We start from the raw sequence: 19833 nt of genomic DNA on the forward strand, positions 1-19833 counted from the left end.
ATCACTGACTTTTTTTCAGATGATAAGAATGAGAAGAGCTCATTGGATCAAAATGTGAGTTTTTATGTTTTCTTCATACACTTCATAAGAAAAACTTGGTAACTAAGAAATCATCTTAGACTACGAACGAACCGACTTGTAGATGATAATTGATAGACATTTTAGGAGGTTAAAATGCTAAAATTTCAAAAGAGTGTTTTTGTGATGCTAAGGAGTAGATCCACTTGACTATGAAAAAAACACTTTGGTAAACTGATAAAGTCTCAAGTTCCTGATTTTAATTTTTCATATACTTCTTTAATTATTGTTATGTACATTGGTATTGATAAACTTCAGTTACATAATATAAAATATATTGAGCAACTAAGAGACTTCATCTGTGAATTTTTTGAGTATTGTCATTATATCCTTGGAAATCATAGTTGTATTTGCAAAATTGAATTTATGAAGAATAAAATACTTGTGAAATGACCCTTTATTATTTGATTTTCTAATTGTAAATTGATAGAACTATTATATCATCTAACCAAGATTCTAAAGTCTAATGGAAAGAGGCGAAGGATTTTATGCTTCGTATTCCAGGTGTTGGGTATGCTAGATCCCCTGAAATCACTTCGTAAACGTCTTATTTTCGTAATTCTATTATGGAAATTTAAATCACTTGTTTTCGCGCCAAAAGGGCACATTTTTTCACTCAGATTGTATTTTCCATTTGAAAAGAATCTATATGTCACTGGTTCGTCCCTTTTTTTAATATGCTATTTTGTGACGTTTCCCAAGGTTATTTATGTGCTGTAAATATTTGCTTGAGTTGTGTGCTTGTTGTTGTTTGCGCTTCCGGACTGCTTGTGAAACATCGGAATAGTTAAGTTTGTCCAGTCGTTGTGACGCCGATCCTTCGTTTCGTTCGCCGATTTTGATTGATCTAGTAATCTCTCCAATCACAGCACCTGGAACACTTCTATCAGGAAACTTGTAGTGTAGTTTACTTGTACTCACTAAATGCTTTCTAACTTGTTCATCAAGTCTTTTCTGTACTTCTGTTGTTTTATTCAAACTTGTTGAAGATCTTGCGTGAAAGAAATCGATAAGTGACATCATGTTATTTATCAAACGATAACACATAACCCATTGAATATCTCTAGCTCAATATACCTTTCACCAATTGTAAGTAGAGTGTTAGGCGAGAAATTTGTCGGCAGATAACTCACATTCCAACTCTGTTCATTAAAATTGATTGAAGTTTTCTAAACAAACAACATTCTACTTTACACTGTTGACAGAATTACATCTCGTGATAATAAATTCTGATCAGTAGTAAAAATGCATTTAGTATAATCATTATGTTTTATTCTTCATAATTACACCAACAAAGTATTTAAAAACGGTTACGCTACTATTAATTTTGATTGACACTTCTAACCAGATGACTAACACGTAAAAATGCCGGATTAAAGACACGAGATATGTTTAAAATACGATGAGATTATTTATAACAATGTAAGTAATACATTAACAAACTTCAGTTTGTGAGGCATTTAAAGCATTTACAGTGTCAATGTACAGTCGAATAAAAAGTGTTTTCTGAAATGGTCATATAAGAATTATGTATAAAATATACGATAAACTAGTTATGTAATAGCCAGTTATTATTTGGACAAAACAATTGCAGCTATAATACTCAGTTTTTGGTAGGTTTTCATTTAACTAAAAGGTAGGTTGTGTGTTATGTTAGTTTGAGGTTTATGGAGTCTTTGAGAATTCGGAAGAGAGATGAATAGGTGAAAAAGCAATTCGATGGCTCAGTGAACACATAAGATGCATTTACATATAATAATGTGGACAATCGACAACACCAAGCAAGAATATATAATTCAGATTAAGACAATCTTAATCGAAATTAGAAAGTGACAACTTAAGATTTCGAATATATTACACATTCAACAATCGAAACAGAAAATGCAAACAAAAATACAGAAACTAAGGAATAAGGAAAGATCTTAAATCAAAGAAACTGTCAAAAATGCTAAAAAGTTATCATTATAGCATGAGATGGAATGAATGTCACAATTTCATGCAAATGTCTTGTCAATGCATGTCTTCATATCTGAGTCAGATTCTCCTTGTTTATCGATGATGCTGTCCAGGTACTTGAAACTTTCCACCTTTTCCAGAGTTTCTCTATCAAGCGATTGGATTGATGCTCTCTGTGTTATATTGCAAGATCTTGCATTTCAGTTGTACATGTCTGTACCTACTAATGAAGAAGCCGTTAGTTCGCTGGCTGACGTCGAAAGTGGAAAACCTGACAGCCGAAGGTCGAGAAAATCAAAGAGAAGAGAACGAGAAGAGAGAGTGACTGGTATAATAATTAAGGAACGACAAAATCTGAGACAATTAGAGGATATTTTGCGAATGAAGTATTTATTGTATGGTTCTCAGATTTTATCAAGATATTTTGTAATGTTATGTTGAGATTGACTTAGTTGTTCCCATAATGTGCTCTCTTTCAGTACATTACTATTACTATTCTTATTACTACTACTATTACTATTACTATTATGACATAGTACACATTTAAAACAAATTTTGTTAATTTTACCTTTCCATATAATATTTATGGTTTTTTACTTAAATTAAATGATAATCAGTTAATGGAAGAAACTCATTCAGTAAAAAGAAGACAAATATCAAGATCTAAGTCACCACAAACTTTAAAAACTCAAAACTCATGGGAATATATAAAATCTGGCTCTCAGAGTACAATCGGTAAAAATTTATCTGGTTTCTTAGAGCGATCAATACTTTCTCGTTCTCAGTCATGTGATTATTTGAGTAGAACAAGTGTTTCATTGAAAGACAATGAAGAGTTCAAAGAAAAATCTAAAAGAAAAAGACACCTTTTACGACTAAAAAGACTAGTGAAGAAAGTGAGTATATTACTATTTAACACATAATAATTCGATGTTTCATGATTTGCGAGTAAACCTAAAATTTCGTTTTTGACTGCTTTAACCATACATGTGAAAGTTATATACTCCTAGCTGTTTTTCGGCAACTCGTAACTTCACGATTCCAGTATGCGTATTTACAGCTACAAGTAATCAACAATTACTTTATCCGTCCTAAGGAAGACTATATGTAGGACAATTTGATGAATTCAGTTATGCTGATAAAAGTCATAATAGCTTTATTTTTTTAGATAATGTATGAGACGCCTGACACATAGAATGAGAAAATGAATCAGGAGAAAAGAAGACATGGTGTTTCTGGAAGTATCATGATTTTATGGAAAACAAAACAAAACTGAAAAAGCTACAAATCTCCTGTCTTCAGCTGGTACGGAATTTAATAGCAATGTTAAAAGTTTAAACTGGAGGGACAAATGTTCTTTATGTGAACGTCTGAGAATTTAGTGGCATCACTTATCAAAAGTCTGTAAGGAAAAAATGTTGTGATGTTAAGCTACGAAATCAGCAATTACCGTGAGCTAGGTTTGAAAGTTATGGAGTTCAGATTTCATAGAAGTAGCATTAAGACTATAATGACTATAAATGAGCATATTTGTGGAGTCCCACACTATGTCTAAAGCCTTACAGTTCTGAAGATCGCCTAACTAAGGTCAGACTGTGATGTAAACCTGAAAAAAATCACAAAAACTATTAATTTATTACACTCGTTATATTTTAAAACACACAAAAATTATTTAAAGCAGCTCAAACTACTGACCGTGACAAAGTAGTATAGTGTGCCGAGTAAAAAGGCTATCAGTGTTCAGTCAGATCAGCAACAAACAGATTTTACGTATAATACAAAATACAAGTATTTTTCATTAACTAAGAAGCATTTGCGAAGCTAACTCACTAAACCTATCAAACCGCTAGTTTTTTTAACACATACTGAATGTTCTTACTCATACTATTGAGTAGTTACTCAACTTCGTGGTGCAATGGATCTGATATAAGATGAAAAACCAAAATCTCCATGAAACTTCCGAAAGGCTAAAAGCTTCTCCAAGCTCACAAATCAGTTATATATGAATTTCTTGTCGAATAAACTTTAAGAACCGGGGTTTTACATGTAGAGAATTGAACAATCTAACAACATATGACTTATCGACATTAAATAGGAATAATATATTTGTAAAATCTCAGCGAATGAATTTGAAGTAAATCAGGGAAATTCCTAGATTTTAAGTCTGCACATCCACACTTGACCGAAGTGACAGTGGCCAAAAATATGATCACAAGATCCAAAAAACTTGTCACTGAACCAAGCGACATGGAAGTGGAAATTAATTTAATTACATCTACTCCAATGATGAACAATTATCCGAAGGATTTTATTAAAAGAATAATTAAGAATGAAAGAAAAAATGGCACTAGTAATACAAAAGAATTAAAGAAAAAAGAAGGGGTTAATACAGTGGTGATCCCATATCGGAAAGGTGTTTAGAAGACATTAGAAGGATCCTAAATATTCAGAATATAAGAGTATTTTTTCGAACAAACAATACTCTAAGATCAAAACTAGTAAGAATTAAAGATCCAATACACAAAGGAGAACAACAGAATTGTATCTATGAAATCAGATGTAGTGACTGTAATGCAATGTATTTTGGTGAAACATCAAGATAACTGAATATGAGGGTGAAGGAACACAAATAATGCTTGAAGCACATTCCTAAGCCCTCAGATGATGTAAGGAAACTGGAGAACAAGTCAGCGATGGCATTACGCTCGATAGAATCGGGTCATACAATTGATTTCGTTGGAACGAGAATCCTTCAAAAAGATTTCAATTCTTACAAAGAAAGACAAACAGCTGAAGCCCTATACATATGGGCTAATCCAAACAATATTAATAGGAGGGATTGAATACAATTAGCCGTGCCATGGCAGCTAATCATTAATAAATAAAAACCTGAACTCCTCTCCGTTTTATCTATCTCGTATTATCTAAATGACAACAATTACATTCAATGATTCTAATCATTTGTCCTATCGGAATTTGTTAAACAATTAACTGGAACATTAAAAATGACACATACATTCAGTTTCAAATTATACTCTTCAAATTTCACTCTTTTATTTTTATTTTGTTTAATTATCTACATTTTATACATGCTGTGACAGATATGATTCATATCATATATTACAAATTGTATGTTACCTTATAAATTCACCGATAAGAGACAATATCTAATGTGAATGAAATTTCTCCTCTCACCACTTACGTTTTCTATACAATATGTTATATGAACACACTTATCATTTCACATCACACATCTCTTACACACTAATACACTTACCTAGTTTAGACATTGTTAACGTTGATTGGATGACCTATTCAGTGTACAATGAAACGAAGAGGCCTGTACCTGTTTATATTCGATAATTTTGATGTTTGATTATAATTCCTTGAAAAAGCTTGGACCAGATTGCCAGGCGAAACGTTGGATTTACTTCAAATTCATTCGCTGAGATTTTACAAATATATTATTCTTAATTAATGCCTTACATCAACTTGGCGCTCAAATACTGTGAAACTATTCGCTCTAATTTAGACGAAAGTTCTTATATAAATGACTTATCGCATTACAGTTTACATCTTATTAGTTTTCTCCACCTACATTGATTAGTGATGATTTAGATGATTGGATTTTATGTCTATTTCATTCGTTGAAGTCAGTACCTGGGGTCCAAGTCAATGTAAGTAAATATGAGGACTTGAGAGTAGATAATGTTACCGTTAAATAATGATTTAACCATAAAAATATCATTTAGTGCCGAGAGTGGGGAGAGTTCTCTCTCCCTCTCGAAATGCTCTCACATAGCCACGCGTATATGGCCTCTTCCAGGGAAGTCCTACTCAATGCCTTCTCTCAACGAGGGTGTTGTTTACGAAATTGAGAGGACGAAAAGAGAATATCCGGCCCTTTAACTGGGTTGGTGGACACGGAGGGTCGCATGAACCAATTGTTGGTCACCGGCTACCATGGGACTGCATCTCCTCACGATGCTCCACTATCTTGTAGATCAGACCTTTAGGTCAAAGGCTCCGTGTGTGGTCCCCTAAGAAAACCATCTGCTTCAGTTTGGGCACCTGGGCAGTATCACAGCCCTCAAACAAATCAAATGAGATTTGTATGGCGCATATGTATCTGGTGCCCCTTTGTACCAACATTTATGTGTTTATACAAATAAATAAAATTTTTAAGTGTTTGTTATAACACATTTTATATTTGACAGCCTAAAATAAGTGATACTAATACAGTAAAATTAATTTATACATGTAGGAATTTAATTGAGAAGGATAACTCAATCACTCAAGAATTCGGCTTCCAAATATCATCGATGCAATTTTATGCAATACAGTTTAGCAAAATGATTTTACATTAAATCAACAGAAATAAGAAATTATTTAATCCACCTTTATACTACCAATCATTATTCAATCTTTGTTTGATCTGTTTTATCACTTAAAACAATAACTGGTTTAACCTAATTATAAGATTTATTTATAAACACTACAGAAGTTGTATTTATGTAACTATTTTATTATGACTGAATACATCAATGATGTGATTGTGTCGGTCTTTTAAATTTCCTCTTAACGATTTAGAACGTGAACTAAGGTCTATATAGGCCTCTTCAAACTGATTACGTATGATCAATTAAAAATTATATTTTTCGACGATAGGCTATACTTTTTTTTGTCTAAAGCAACGTTAACACATCATAGTAGTTAAAAATCCCATACTTCATATTTGTTCTATTCTCAATTATCCCTAAGCTGTTTTTATACTTTGTTTATACATTTTCTACCACACGTTTTGTTTCTACGTTTTGTTATTATTATCATTGTTATTATTATTATTATTATTATTATTATTGGGAAATATAATCATCTGATAACTGTTGACAATTGATTACTTGCCAATCCTTCTATAGATCTCCATGTGATTTGTAGTTTACGAATAGTAGTCAATAAAAAAAATTAGACAGAAGAATAATTTCCATTTACTGAATATCTTGTTTATTTTTTCTGCATTAAAATTATTGGGCAAAGTCATTGTGAATACATTACTGTCACTTATTTCACAGAATTAACTATTATGCAAAACAAAATGTTCGTATAAAATCAGACTAATAAAACAATAAACTTCATATATGTTAGAGTTAGATAAGCAGATTGTTGGGATGATCCTGAAAATTACTAGCAATAGACATGACAAGCCCAGGAAACATTAAGAAGCATTTTATCCAATCAGCGTTTGATTAGAAGTTTTGCTAGAAATATCGTGAAAATGAAAAGTCACATGTAGAGGTTTTGATTAGCTCATAACTACACTGCTACTATGTTTAGTAGCATTCCAGAATTTACAGGAAAACCCAAGGACTTCTAAAATACTATAAAAACTATATATTTTCTGTACATAAATGAACCTTTGTAGTAAAGTGTTTCTCGTATATTTTGCGCCTTTTCTCTTGTGTTCAAGTCTCTGTGTAGTACTAGCTTGGGGGTTACAAGACTAGCTTAGGATCCGAATATAGCGTTCAATCAGCAAGACATATCACAGATTATATAATGTATTTCATTGTTAACTATAAAATGTTTTGATTTCGCACATTATTATTAAAAGCAATATGCTAATACCAAAATTTTTTAACTACTTGCCTTCTGAACAATTTGTAAGTTTTTCAATAGACCTATTCAGTGAATATGAAAATAAGAATCATTTGAATTTATCACTGAGATATATTGAGATACCATGTCATTTGTCAGATGAACTTATTAGCTTACATTGTAGTTAAGTCTTATTTTATGACAAAATATTTGTTAAGTTCAATTTCATTTCTAATGAAACTTATCATTTGACTATCTTAAAACACCATCATAAGCAAATCTTTTCTTTTTTAGTACAGTGGTTACATAAACTATCCCCCGATTGATAATGAGTGTAACCATTTTTTATTTATAGTTGAAATAATGAGTCAATCGAAGCTAGACCACCATGGAAAGCCTGGAAGCACTGAACGGCCGTTTCGCCCTATTGTGGGAATCCCCAGCAGTGTGCATCCACGATCCCACCTCGCGAGGTTCGAACCCAGGACCTACCAGTCTCGCGCGCGAAAGCTTAACCTCTAGACCATTGAGCCGGCATCCAACGGTGTTAGTGTCTAACTTCAACCAATCCACGAAGGTGAGCAACCATTTCACCAATGTCTCCCAACAGGTACCACAATAGGACGAAACGGCCGTCCAGTGCTTCCAGGTTTTCCATGGTGGTCTAGCTTCAATTGATTCATGATTTCAACTATATATAAAAAATTACTAAAAATCTCCACAAAAACCCCATTTCTTTTTAATTTAAAAATTAATGTCTAATCAGTTTCATAGTTCTATAGAATTAGAGAAATTCATAACACTAATTTGGATACAAACATTTTAGATCCGTAATGATTTTCTCATGAAATAGTAATACAAAATATAACATACATTTTGATTTTATTTTGTTAATTTTAATGTCTAGAATAAATCATTTAAATCCAATCAGTTCAAAGCCTCCAATGAAATGGATGAATTAACTCATGGCGAAATTGATGTATCAATGGAATACGATACTCAAGATCAACAACTTGGGGTTAGTTTATGGGCTGCTAATAATTTAGCACATGAAAAATACAAAATTGGCTTACCGTAAGACTTTATATGATATTGTCAAATTTGATATTCTATTCGAGTAACTTATCTTTTTTAATGACCTTAAATGGTTTGATTTTTAATCACCTGTATTCATTCATTCGCCCTACATTCTAAGTCATCACTCATTGTAATTCTAATATTGTTTGTAAATGCAAATAAAAGTGTTATGACTTGTGGCCGAGTGGATGCCCTGTTAACTTATGACGTGATAAGACCGTCAATCAGAGAGAAGCGAATTATCAATTGGAACACTGACACACGGAAACCGTACGAGCAGTCTAGAGTACTTATCAGTTCTGCTTTCTGCTTAGCCCAGCCAGTTAAGTCCAGGACATCCTCTAGGGTATGAATCATTATATTTCAAACATACTGAGTTTATATACCAATCAAACTGACCACATCGCACCATAAAATAGGAAATAACATGTTTACAAGAATTAGCCAAATGTGGCTGTGAATAAAGGGAACAGTAATCAATAGACTAGATGTAATTCATGAATGGTAAATCGTATAACAACAGTTTGTAATTCAAAATAAAGCTCATGATAAGAGGAACATGAATATGATTACTTTAGTTAGTTAGCGATTATACGGTAAAAAATATATGCATAATATTGGTCCATAAATGGATCCCAAAGTTACCATTCACTATTGTTATCGGAACATAACATAATGGAGTTTTATTTAAATAATAATCAGACCACAGTTGGTTAACTATGATTCTATGTGTTGTATACTAACAAAATCACAGTATCTAAGTTAACGGTTGTAATAAGTGAAAATGTTTAAGATGTAGATAACCATATTGCAGTTCTCCATTTACCGAAGTTACAATGAATATTCAAGAAAGTAGTTGAACCATTTGAATATTTGTTTAAATAATTGTTCAGTAATTTAACTAGTTTTATAAGTGAATCATTTTCTGTAAGTCCTACATTAAAAATCTTTAAACCCATTCAGCCTAAAAATTCTGACGGTTTATGTAGCAACTGTTGATAAATTTCCATAGGAACCTCAATATCTTAACTTCATATAATATAGTTGAATGACTGTCAATTTAATCTGAAAGTAAACAAAACAGTCTAATCAATGTATAAATATATATTACCTTCTGATCTTAGCAGTTATAGAGTTACCAATACAAAATACTAGGACATCAAAGTCATTATTATCTACCTCATTTGCTTCCGGTGTTTCATTCAAATCAAGATTTTCGAAACTGATGATAATTAGAATGTACATTTTTGGTTGTTTCAATGTTACAAAGGTTAACTTGTGTAAAACCTATTATATAACAGCTATCTCGAAGTGGTTCGATTTTTTTTAATGCTTATGTATGTTTTAGTCATGCTACAATCTCATTGCTTCCAGACAATGTCAAATATAATCTCAAAGTATCTGGTGACCATAAATGGGATGGAACAGATGCAGTTTTTGATCTTAGTGTTTGTTTTACAGTACCTAGATGTGATTTAAACAAGAAAATCATTGTAATAAAATTATGGTCTAGAAAGGGTATAAAGTCACAATTCACCATTGGCCAGGCTGTTATTCCGATAAAAGAATGTAATCTTCTGTTCTCAACGTGTAGACAATACTTTCGATTGATAAGTGAAAATGTAAGTATACATTGAATATATCATCACAAGGGACAAAACAAAATAAGACCCATTACATTATTTGTATTAAAACGAATTTTATTTACGGTTGTTTCATATAAAGCATTTACCCACCTTTTCTTTGAGTTTAAACCTATTGTGAGCGTTTGCTTGTGAGGTGTACAAATCTGTTGTTTTGTAATAACGGTTGGTTGTTAGCTATTCCAGAAAATAAATAAGGTGTATAACATTTCTGAACAATTTGCCAAACGCTATGGATACACGAAATTAAATTAAATTGATTTCACGTACAGAGTAATGAAAAGAAGAAGTCTAAGTTACGAATTTAACTACATGAAACTTCTGTTTTCCAGAAATATTTAAGAACTAATTACGGAACTTCATCTCTGTGTATGGAACCCTATGATGGACGGTTGCAAGTTTTGTACGTTATAAAGAAACCTGAAAAGTGAACTATTATTCAAATTAGATACATTTATGATTGCTAGATTAAGTCAGAACGATAGATTACCAAGCAATTCAGAGATATTCAGGCACATCCAACTATTCAGAAGATAGGTTTTATGTACGTTTTGATATATCTAGCGCTAAAATGTTTCCTAATGACTTTCTAACAGGTCACTGATCCCCAGAATCTCCTACAGTTGAACTCTGAATGAAAGATAAAATGAGAGAAGCAAGAAAAATGTTTTACGTTCAAGATAAGTTTAGATACAGAAAACATATATATTTATAGTTTCATCTGAAAGCGGGATATTCTGGAATATTTAGGAAACATGCTAAGTATAGTTACAAATTGGTAAATAACCAATCAGGATACGACATACAATCCATCGTTTATTCAAACTTTCTGGGGAAATCTTTATTGTATAATGACTTGACAAAGAGTTTTCTGCCTTAACTTTATAAACATTACCAAGGAATTTTCAAACGGTACGAGGACATTCTCTCTTTTGTAGAATATGATTTTTTTTGGGTCTACCTGATACCTATTTTCAAGTTTCCATTGGCGTTCTATTTTCTGAGTTGTTAAAACCATACACGTATCACTTCTGTTTCTTTGTTTGTCATTAATGACTGTGTTCGTTCGGGAGGTATCCATGCGTATGATAAGTTGAAACTTCACTACATCCTCTCCTATGTTCATTGTTATATCTATCCCTAAGTGCACGATTTATGTGTTTTTCCACGTTCCAAGTATTCTTCTTCTTCTTATACTTCCCAGTCTCTATCGATTTCTACTGTGATGACTTTACAAACACCTTATCTCTTACATAAATAATGCAAATGAACATATCCTCTCCTTGTCTCTCTATCTTTGTGAGCTGGAGGAGGGGGTTAAAATTCATCCTGATACCTTTTGCTGACATACTTTCAACAAAGGATTTTCACACTGGAATAGCAAGATTAGACGCAACTGGATAAAATGTCAAAAATTTATAATTACTCACATTTCCATTCGATCTTCCTTTAAGGTAAAGCTTGTTTAAAAGTATCCATTAAATATGCTGCTTGATCGTTAGACTAGGGATGATAAGGAGAAAAGTGTAAATGAATAATCCCTGAATAAGTATTTCATGAAGAATATTCAAATCTATTGTTTGATTTATAACAAAAGATTTATAAGCTGTCAATAATATTTTTCCTCATAGAATTCAATCATTATAAATCCTAAAGTAAATTCAGCTTACTACAGTCAAATCAAACTTGCTTTACGTTTTGCAATATCTGATTATCAGAAAAAAGTGTTATGTGTAGCTGATGAAGCTATTGATTTGATTGGCGTATTGGATGTCTGGATAAAGGAAGGAAAAAATTTACATTCACATAAAGCTGGTACAGATATAAACTCTTACGTGACTGTGTATGTTTACATTTTAAAACTCTGTGTTTTATAAATCAAATAACAACTAAACTCATGAAATTTATTTTTGAATTCTATGAAGTGTACTTCATTTATAGCTTGTGGAGTTAACTATATCAACAGTGTAGTAGTTACCAACTGATGGCATTTAATGACTAGTTATAAACATAACAAGGTGATAGTTTTTAAATTATTGACACCTGGATGAAGACTAGACACCTTAACTGTCTTGCGATTACCATAAGAATAAACATCCCTACATTGAATTGTGTATTTAATTGTTAGTTTACGATAGTCAGGTGAGATGGAATGAAAAGAAATAAGTATCCATTGTGTTTCAATGAACTAAAATATTGCTTATTGCTTTATTAGATTTATTTTTTAGATGAATGAATAGTCCGTAAATTTTTTCGTATTTAATAAGCTAAACAGCAATAACGATGTTTGTAGAATATTCAACATTCAGTCACATGGTACACTGTTTGTACAGTATGAAAATTAAAAGACACTGAATAAATCCCAATAAGTGAACCATCAACAGACATGGTTTGACATCAAATAGAATATAATAAATAAACATTTACTTTTATCAATGACTTGCATGCAATTATTTTATTTAATTAGGGAACTAACTGATCCTGAACACAAAACAGAATGTCGAAGTACTGATCAAATTCTACGAAGTGATCAACCACTTTGGAATAGTTTACTACAGTTTTCAAACAAATATCTTAGTGAATTAATCGAATCTACTATGAAAATATTTATTTGGAATCGTTCAAGTAACTTCAGTGATCCGGAACTATTAGGAATCGTACAAATTTCCAATAAAGGTAATGACATATATATATATAAACACGGTTTACCTCAATATATTTATGAAAGTGAGTACCCTACAGATGATTAACTTGCCGAATTAAACTACTATGTACAAACATAAGGTCCGAATCAGACAATCATAGATGTTTTATGAATGAAAGAATACTTTGAATACAGTGAACATATAGAAATTTACATCTTTTATCCCATTATCGTTTAAGTGCATACAATAATACAATAATGAATGACGTGAGAACGAAATAGTTGCCAGTCATACTTATTACGTAACATTACTCTCTTTATTCTTCGACAACCTTTCGATAATTAAAAATGAATATCGATAATAATGATTTTGTTGAAATTATTCCATACTTTCCCATGAAACCTATAAAAAGAGGCAACATAAATTGAATTGTTCCAGACAGAATGGAAAATCAACATTGAAGAAATTTCACCTCAGTCAAAGATGTGACCTATTTCTATTCATGCTTACTGGTTGAAACATAATTCAACCATCACGATCTGAAAATAATATTTAAGGAAATGTTTGACGGATTCACGTAAAATATCATTTTCCGATGTGACATATGATTTCTAATTACTACAATTCTCTCTGAACTATAAAATACATTGTCCTACCGCTTACTGATATAATTTTTTTTCAGTACATCAGCATACGTCTGAGAATATCAGTTTTATATTACAGCTCTACTAAAGGATTTTATTATTATAAAGTATATCTCTTTTCTAATTTTGTTTTCCTTTCTGCTTTTTCCTTGAAACAGAAGAAGAATCTGGATTAATAGATACAGTCAATGATAACAGCGTAAATGCTAATGTGTATCAAGGCAGTACAGTAATGAAGAGTACATCACTATGGGAATCTGTAACATCTAAACCTGGTGAATGGATAGAAGGTCTGCTTAATATTACAGCACCTAATATAAAATAAAAAGAAATATAAAACTATTTTATATAAATATGTGTATATGAATCTTGTAACTACTTGAAATCTAAAAGTAGTATTCGAATGTTCATTCCTATTATTGATATATGATTCATGAATGCTATTCAATAACAATAGAGCTTACAAAGTTATTAACATCAAGAATTCAACTTGAATTTAAAAGTCATTTAATAGATTTTAAATATTTTCTTACTTTATTTTTCTTATACTAATTTTATAACAAACTACTTATAAAGTATTTTATTGTTTTTTAGAAAAAAAAATTAATCGATCTAAAATAAGTAACTGTTTGAATGGTTATTATTACTAATATTGTAATTAAATTAACTGTTAAAAGTTAATTAAATATAATTGAATTTCAAGGCAAAATATAATAAAGAGGATTTTTTTGTTGGTAAGTTCTTTACGTGGTCACGGCTAATATAGTTTACGACTTTAGTTCTTCTAGAGCTTTTGAAGGTTTCATTGAGCCTTCTGAGAACCGTCTCAATAGTTTTATGCAATTAGTTCCCTTTATGAAATCAAATAAAGACAGAACAAATATTAAGGCAGAATAATATGAATTTATTATATTTCGTGGTTTCTCATCAGCTGCTTAAGACCAAATATGTATGAGAATTTTAGCATTGGGGTAATAAATAGTGTGGAACAATTGACATAAGTGAATGTAGAAGATTGGAATGACAAAAGGCTATCAATGATAACCATATATATATATATATATATATATATATATATATATATGCAAGAAAAGGTCAGAGAAACATAAAGGGTGGGTGGTGTAATAGTTGCGTGGAGTTCAAAGACAGATAAGATAAAATGTGTGATAATTTTAGAGGCAATGAAGGAATCACGGAATTTAAATCAAACAGGATGGGTTACGTAATAATTGAATAGGATTTGGACAGTTCACATAATTAAAGAGAAACAAGTGAGCGGATATGTATGAGTGAAAGGGTGGTTTAAGAATTGGGTAATGGAAGAGGAATATAATACAAACTAAATATTAACCAAAATAAAACTAATAACCAAAAAACTAGAACAACAAAAAAATGGAATACCAGGGTAGTAATAAATTTATCACTGTCTCTTTTTGAATACATAGATCCGGTTTGAATTTTTTTTTATCGCAATCGCTTCAATAAACCGGAGAGCAGTAGTACTTCTTTGTTTGCTAATAATTTTGAAAGCATGAGAAATATTAATGGTGAGCCCGGTGTCAAGTAAATGCGGACCTATTGCACTGTTTAGAGCCCTGGTCCCTCACAACCTCAGTTTCTTTGGAACATGCTCAGAAATGAGAATATTAAAGCAAATTGAAAACGATTATCCACTAATATTTAGACATATATTACTTTTCTTATTTTGTTTTTCAATATTACATTTAGTTTACATACTTTCATTAGGTTGTTTGTTAAAAAAACTGATTCACCCAAGCTGTAGTACACTTGTAATTATAACGTATGAATTTCTTATGGGGAATGTTACTTACATTAAAGTGGAAAATATGCTTGAACGTTTATTATCAGGCTATTTAGTTACGCAACCTGTGAATAAATAGATATACTATAAAAATTATAACGACTAATACAAAACCATATTAATTGTTATAAATATCCTGGGAATATCTGTCTATGAACTATATCACCTTTAAAACCTATAAACAAATACTACTCAAAGGCTATTTATGTGGTTTGTTAACTCGATAGAGCATGTTCACTAGCATTCAATCTCTAATAAATCTAACAATGTACCTAAATATGTTGAGGATGCTAGATCCCCAGAAATCACTTCGTAAACATCTTATTTTTGTAATTTTATTTTGGAAAATCGAATCTTTTGTTTTAGCGCCAAAAGCACCCACTTTTACACTCAGATTGTATTTTCCACTTGAAAGGAATCTAAATATCACTGGTTCGTCCCCTCTTTTAATATGCTATTTTGTGACGTTTCTTAAGGACATTTTTATGCTGTAGATATACGTTTGAGTTGGGTGCTTGTTGTTGTTCTTGCTTCCGGACTGCTTGTGGAACATACATTTACTTCATCTGAACTTGATCTTCTTTCTCTAGTTAGAGGGACTAAGACACATAGGAATAGTTAAGATTGTCTTGTCGTTGTGACGACGATCCTTTGTTCCGATTTTGAGTGATCTCGTAATCTCTTTGAACATAGTAAAATATAATTAAAAGATTCTCAATTTCAGTACAACTTAAAGAGTTACAAAGAAGTATTTTATATATTTTCTATTTTAAACTGTTCTTTATAAGAAATAGTTTATCTACATCAGTAACTAGCTTTATTAACTTATTATTAATTACTATTTAAGGTAAAGATATTTCTATTCAAATCAACAGTAAATTCATTTGTCAATTTTATATGGAAAACTTTCATTTACCGTTCATTATAATCCATCAGTAATATGCTTTGTTTATGAATACCATAAAGAAGTGATTAGATTTTCATTGACGTTTATCTACACAACACAAGAATAATATTCTACTGATGATTTACAAAACGGCCGTCCAGTGCTTCCAGGTTTTTGATGGTGGTCTAGCTCCAATTGACCCATGATTTCTACTATGAAGATTTAGAAAACATTTAACAAATGTTTTAAGATACGATAAAATACATGATTAAGTTTTATTCTAACATGATTTTTGTGTTGATATTTTGGTGTGTGCTAATAATGTCGACAAATATAAGTAGTATATATTATCAATCGAAAGCGGAAGACTTGACAACAGAAGGTTGAGAAAATCCAAGAGAACAGAGAGTGGTTAGTGTGAAAACGAAGACGCAACAAAGTCTGAGACCATTCGTGGATAGTTTGCAAGTGAATTATTTACTGTTTTATAGCAACTCTCTTACAATCAATTTCGATTATGGTTAAATTTTATTAAGCCCCTTTATTAACTCAACAGACAATGTTATTCGAACAATAACAATTCTCATATTTGTTTGTACTATTATGATCACTATCTTATCTGTATACACGTGTACGCTTGAACACATGACAGCCTACTCATCTATCTTTATCTAGAATGTTGGTAGCTTAAATATAGCTAAGTGAATCATTCTCTTTCCCAAGTATATATGCACTCGAATCCTACCATTATTCTTTGCTTTACCTGGCCTCGCCTTATTCGATTTGACTATAAATTCGCCTCTGTTTTCTCTCTCATACACACATTCGCCTCTCTGCTTCAAATTCGCTTGATATGCTTATGACTTTGATGTCTGTGCTATCCGCTAATAAACTGTAGTCGGCACTTCTTATTGCCTTCTGATTTCAAACACCGTTCAGATTTATATAATAACGGTTTGCAAGGTGATTGACTAGCGAAGTTAAGCCACTTAAGTATTAAAGTTCATTTGGTTGTCCCTGCCTATATCACGTTCGCTACAATATTACATCTCGTGTAATTTAGTTTAATATTTCATTCAACATAACATCCTTTATATTAATTTAGTGTTAACTTTGTTCAGTAAAACACAAAGCACGTACTTTAAATTTATTCTGTGTAAAATTTACTTTGCATTTCCCTATTTTAGCTATGTTCGATGTCACCAAATATCTATAAAATCCCTAATTAAATGAATGTATTTTGTTTTAAATAGTTGTTGTACTTTTTCAGAGGGTAAATAATGTCTCCATCTACCATCGGTCTTTGTCTTCTTTTAAGCGTTGTATAAAACTTTTCTGTTTTCATCTATCTACTTTCACGGTTGTAACACGTTTACAACCAATACTGTCAGGGCTTGCTGATGACAGACTTTGAGGTGAATTCTTGAAGTGCGAATAAAAATTGGAGAGTAAATGATGCATCTTTCAGTTTCGATTGTATAATGGAGGAATAATATGGTGGATTCGTCGAATGTGAAATTACGATACAAATTTATTCTAACTCATTAGTTCAAAGTTAATTAACTAGGCCTGGGAGCTAAAGGTTATGTGTTTGGTATCTGCAATATTCAATTGAATAAATTGTTGGGAACTCCTCAATTAGGATAAAAATTCGCTTCGGCTATCCTTGGTTTCCAATGTTCTCCTAGGTTTTATCTATTAGTTAGGGAAACCATTGAAAAATTATAAAAATACCTCTACAAACCTCCTGATAAAACATACTGCTTGTAGTGTTTGGTTTTTATTATCAAATTTAGATTAGTATAATGGCTTTTACCACAAATTAATTCTTATTTTCCATTATAAGTACTTGGTATTACGTAATAAATCTTCAAATCATCAAAGTCTAAATGCTGCACGCAAAGCACATTAAATTCAGTTGTTCCAATAAGACATCAGGTCTTGATCAAATATATTTTTAATACAATACAAGTTTAAAAGAATCACTATGTGAATTTGCCTAAAAAAGGGTTCATGATAAAACGGTAGTTAGTATTTTATTACATTCTTTTGCCTTTTTGATACACATATTTGACGTTGTTAATGTTACTTATTCTATGAAACATATAAACGAAAGCGTGAGATGTCCCTCTGCTGAGGATACAATGCTGAGGATAATACGATCTATAATGAAGTTAAATAAAACTTAGTTTCAAATAGTGGATTTGACAAAAAAGAGTATCAAAGTATCTATTGGCTATTTACAGGAACATCCATTTATTAGAAGTAAATAATCTTTAAGAGTAATAAATTAAATTACCTGCAAACTAATAACTTAAACATACTATTTTCGATAATCACCAAATAAGTCTTGCAAATATCAAAAGAATTCATAAAGGCTTTTTCAACTATTAAGAAAGACCGCAACGTTTCCCATATTGCGAAATCCCTCTGCCCTCAATGGGAAAAAAGTCTGAATATTCATCTATCTTGGGCTGTCTTTCCAAACAATCACATTTGATCATATTTGTTTTCAAGTAAACGGAATATACCCATTGAGATATCAAATAAGAATAAATGGTTCGGTGTAAAGTTCTCTTTTCCGTGAATTCATTTTCAAAGCTGTACAATTACAAATATATATACTAATTCTTCAGCATGATAATGATCACGATAATTACAATTATAGTGATAATGAAATTCTCTTGAACATGGTGACAGTGAGGTAGAATAAACAAAGGCACTAAAAGGTTGTTTTTTTAGCAGGAAATTAATAATAACTTTATTGTTAAGGGCTTTGCATATTTACCATGAAGATAAATAGGGCATTTATAATTAGGAAAAGACGGCTCAGCATGAAAAGATAAAATGTTGAAATTCAGATGAACTGTAGTTATTGTGATTATTATCATGCTGGAGAATAAGTATATATATTTGTAATTGTACAGCTTTAAAAATGAATTCACTGAGAATAGAACTTCTCACTGAACCAATCTTTCTTATTTTCAGAACGGGTTTTGTGGATATTATATTAATTTCAATAGTTGAGATCATGAATCTAGTGAAGCTAGACTACCATGGAAAAGCTGGAAGCACTGAATGGCCGTTTCGTCCTATTGTGGGACTCCTCAGCGGTGCACATCCACGATTCCACCTCGCGATATTTGAACACGGGACCTATCACTCTCGCGCGTGAGCGCTTAACCACTAGACCACTGAGCTGAATTGGTTGAAGTTGAACATTAACACCGTTGGATGCCAGCTCAGTGGTTCTAGAGGCTAAGCACTGGCGTGTGACACTGATAGGTACTGGGTTCGAATCTCGCCAAACGGGATCGTGGATGCGCACTTCTGAGGAGTCCCACAATAGGATGAAACGGCCGTTCAGTGCTTTCTTGTTTTATTTGTTTTCCACACAATCTACACACACATGCATTCAATTTTAACCTCACTATTTCATATTACAAATGCATACATTTTTCATACCCACATTCTCACGCACAAATTC

The 19833-nt window shown here is 31.6% G+C and overlaps 1 protein-coding gene across 1 annotated transcript in view; it reads left to right on the top strand.

Moving 5' to 3' along the window:
- Positions 1-2654: 2654 nt before the first annotated feature.
- Smp_129790 (putative synaptotagmin) overlaps positions 2655-19833 on the top strand; it is a gene marked incomplete at both ends in the record, with an annotated part of 44514 nt that continues 27335 nt past the window's right edge. Inside the window, 6 exons of the mRNA XM_018790001.1 lie at positions 2655-2930; positions 8537-8703; positions 10055-10328; positions 11981-12192; positions 12817-13025; positions 13797-13928. Of these exons, the coding sequence (XP_018655388.1) occupies positions 2655-2930; positions 8537-8703; positions 10055-10328; positions 11981-12192; positions 12817-13025; positions 13797-13928 (1270 nt within the window). The remainder of the gene's footprint in view (positions 2931-8536; positions 8704-10054; positions 10329-11980; positions 12193-12816; positions 13026-13796; positions 13929-19833) is intronic.

This window comes from Schistosoma mansoni, chromosome W, assembly GCF_000237925.1.
Source record: "Schistosoma mansoni strain Puerto Rico chromosome W, complete genome".
Taxonomy (NCBI): Eukaryota; Metazoa; Platyhelminthes; class Trematoda; order Strigeidida; family Schistosomatidae; genus Schistosoma; species Schistosoma mansoni.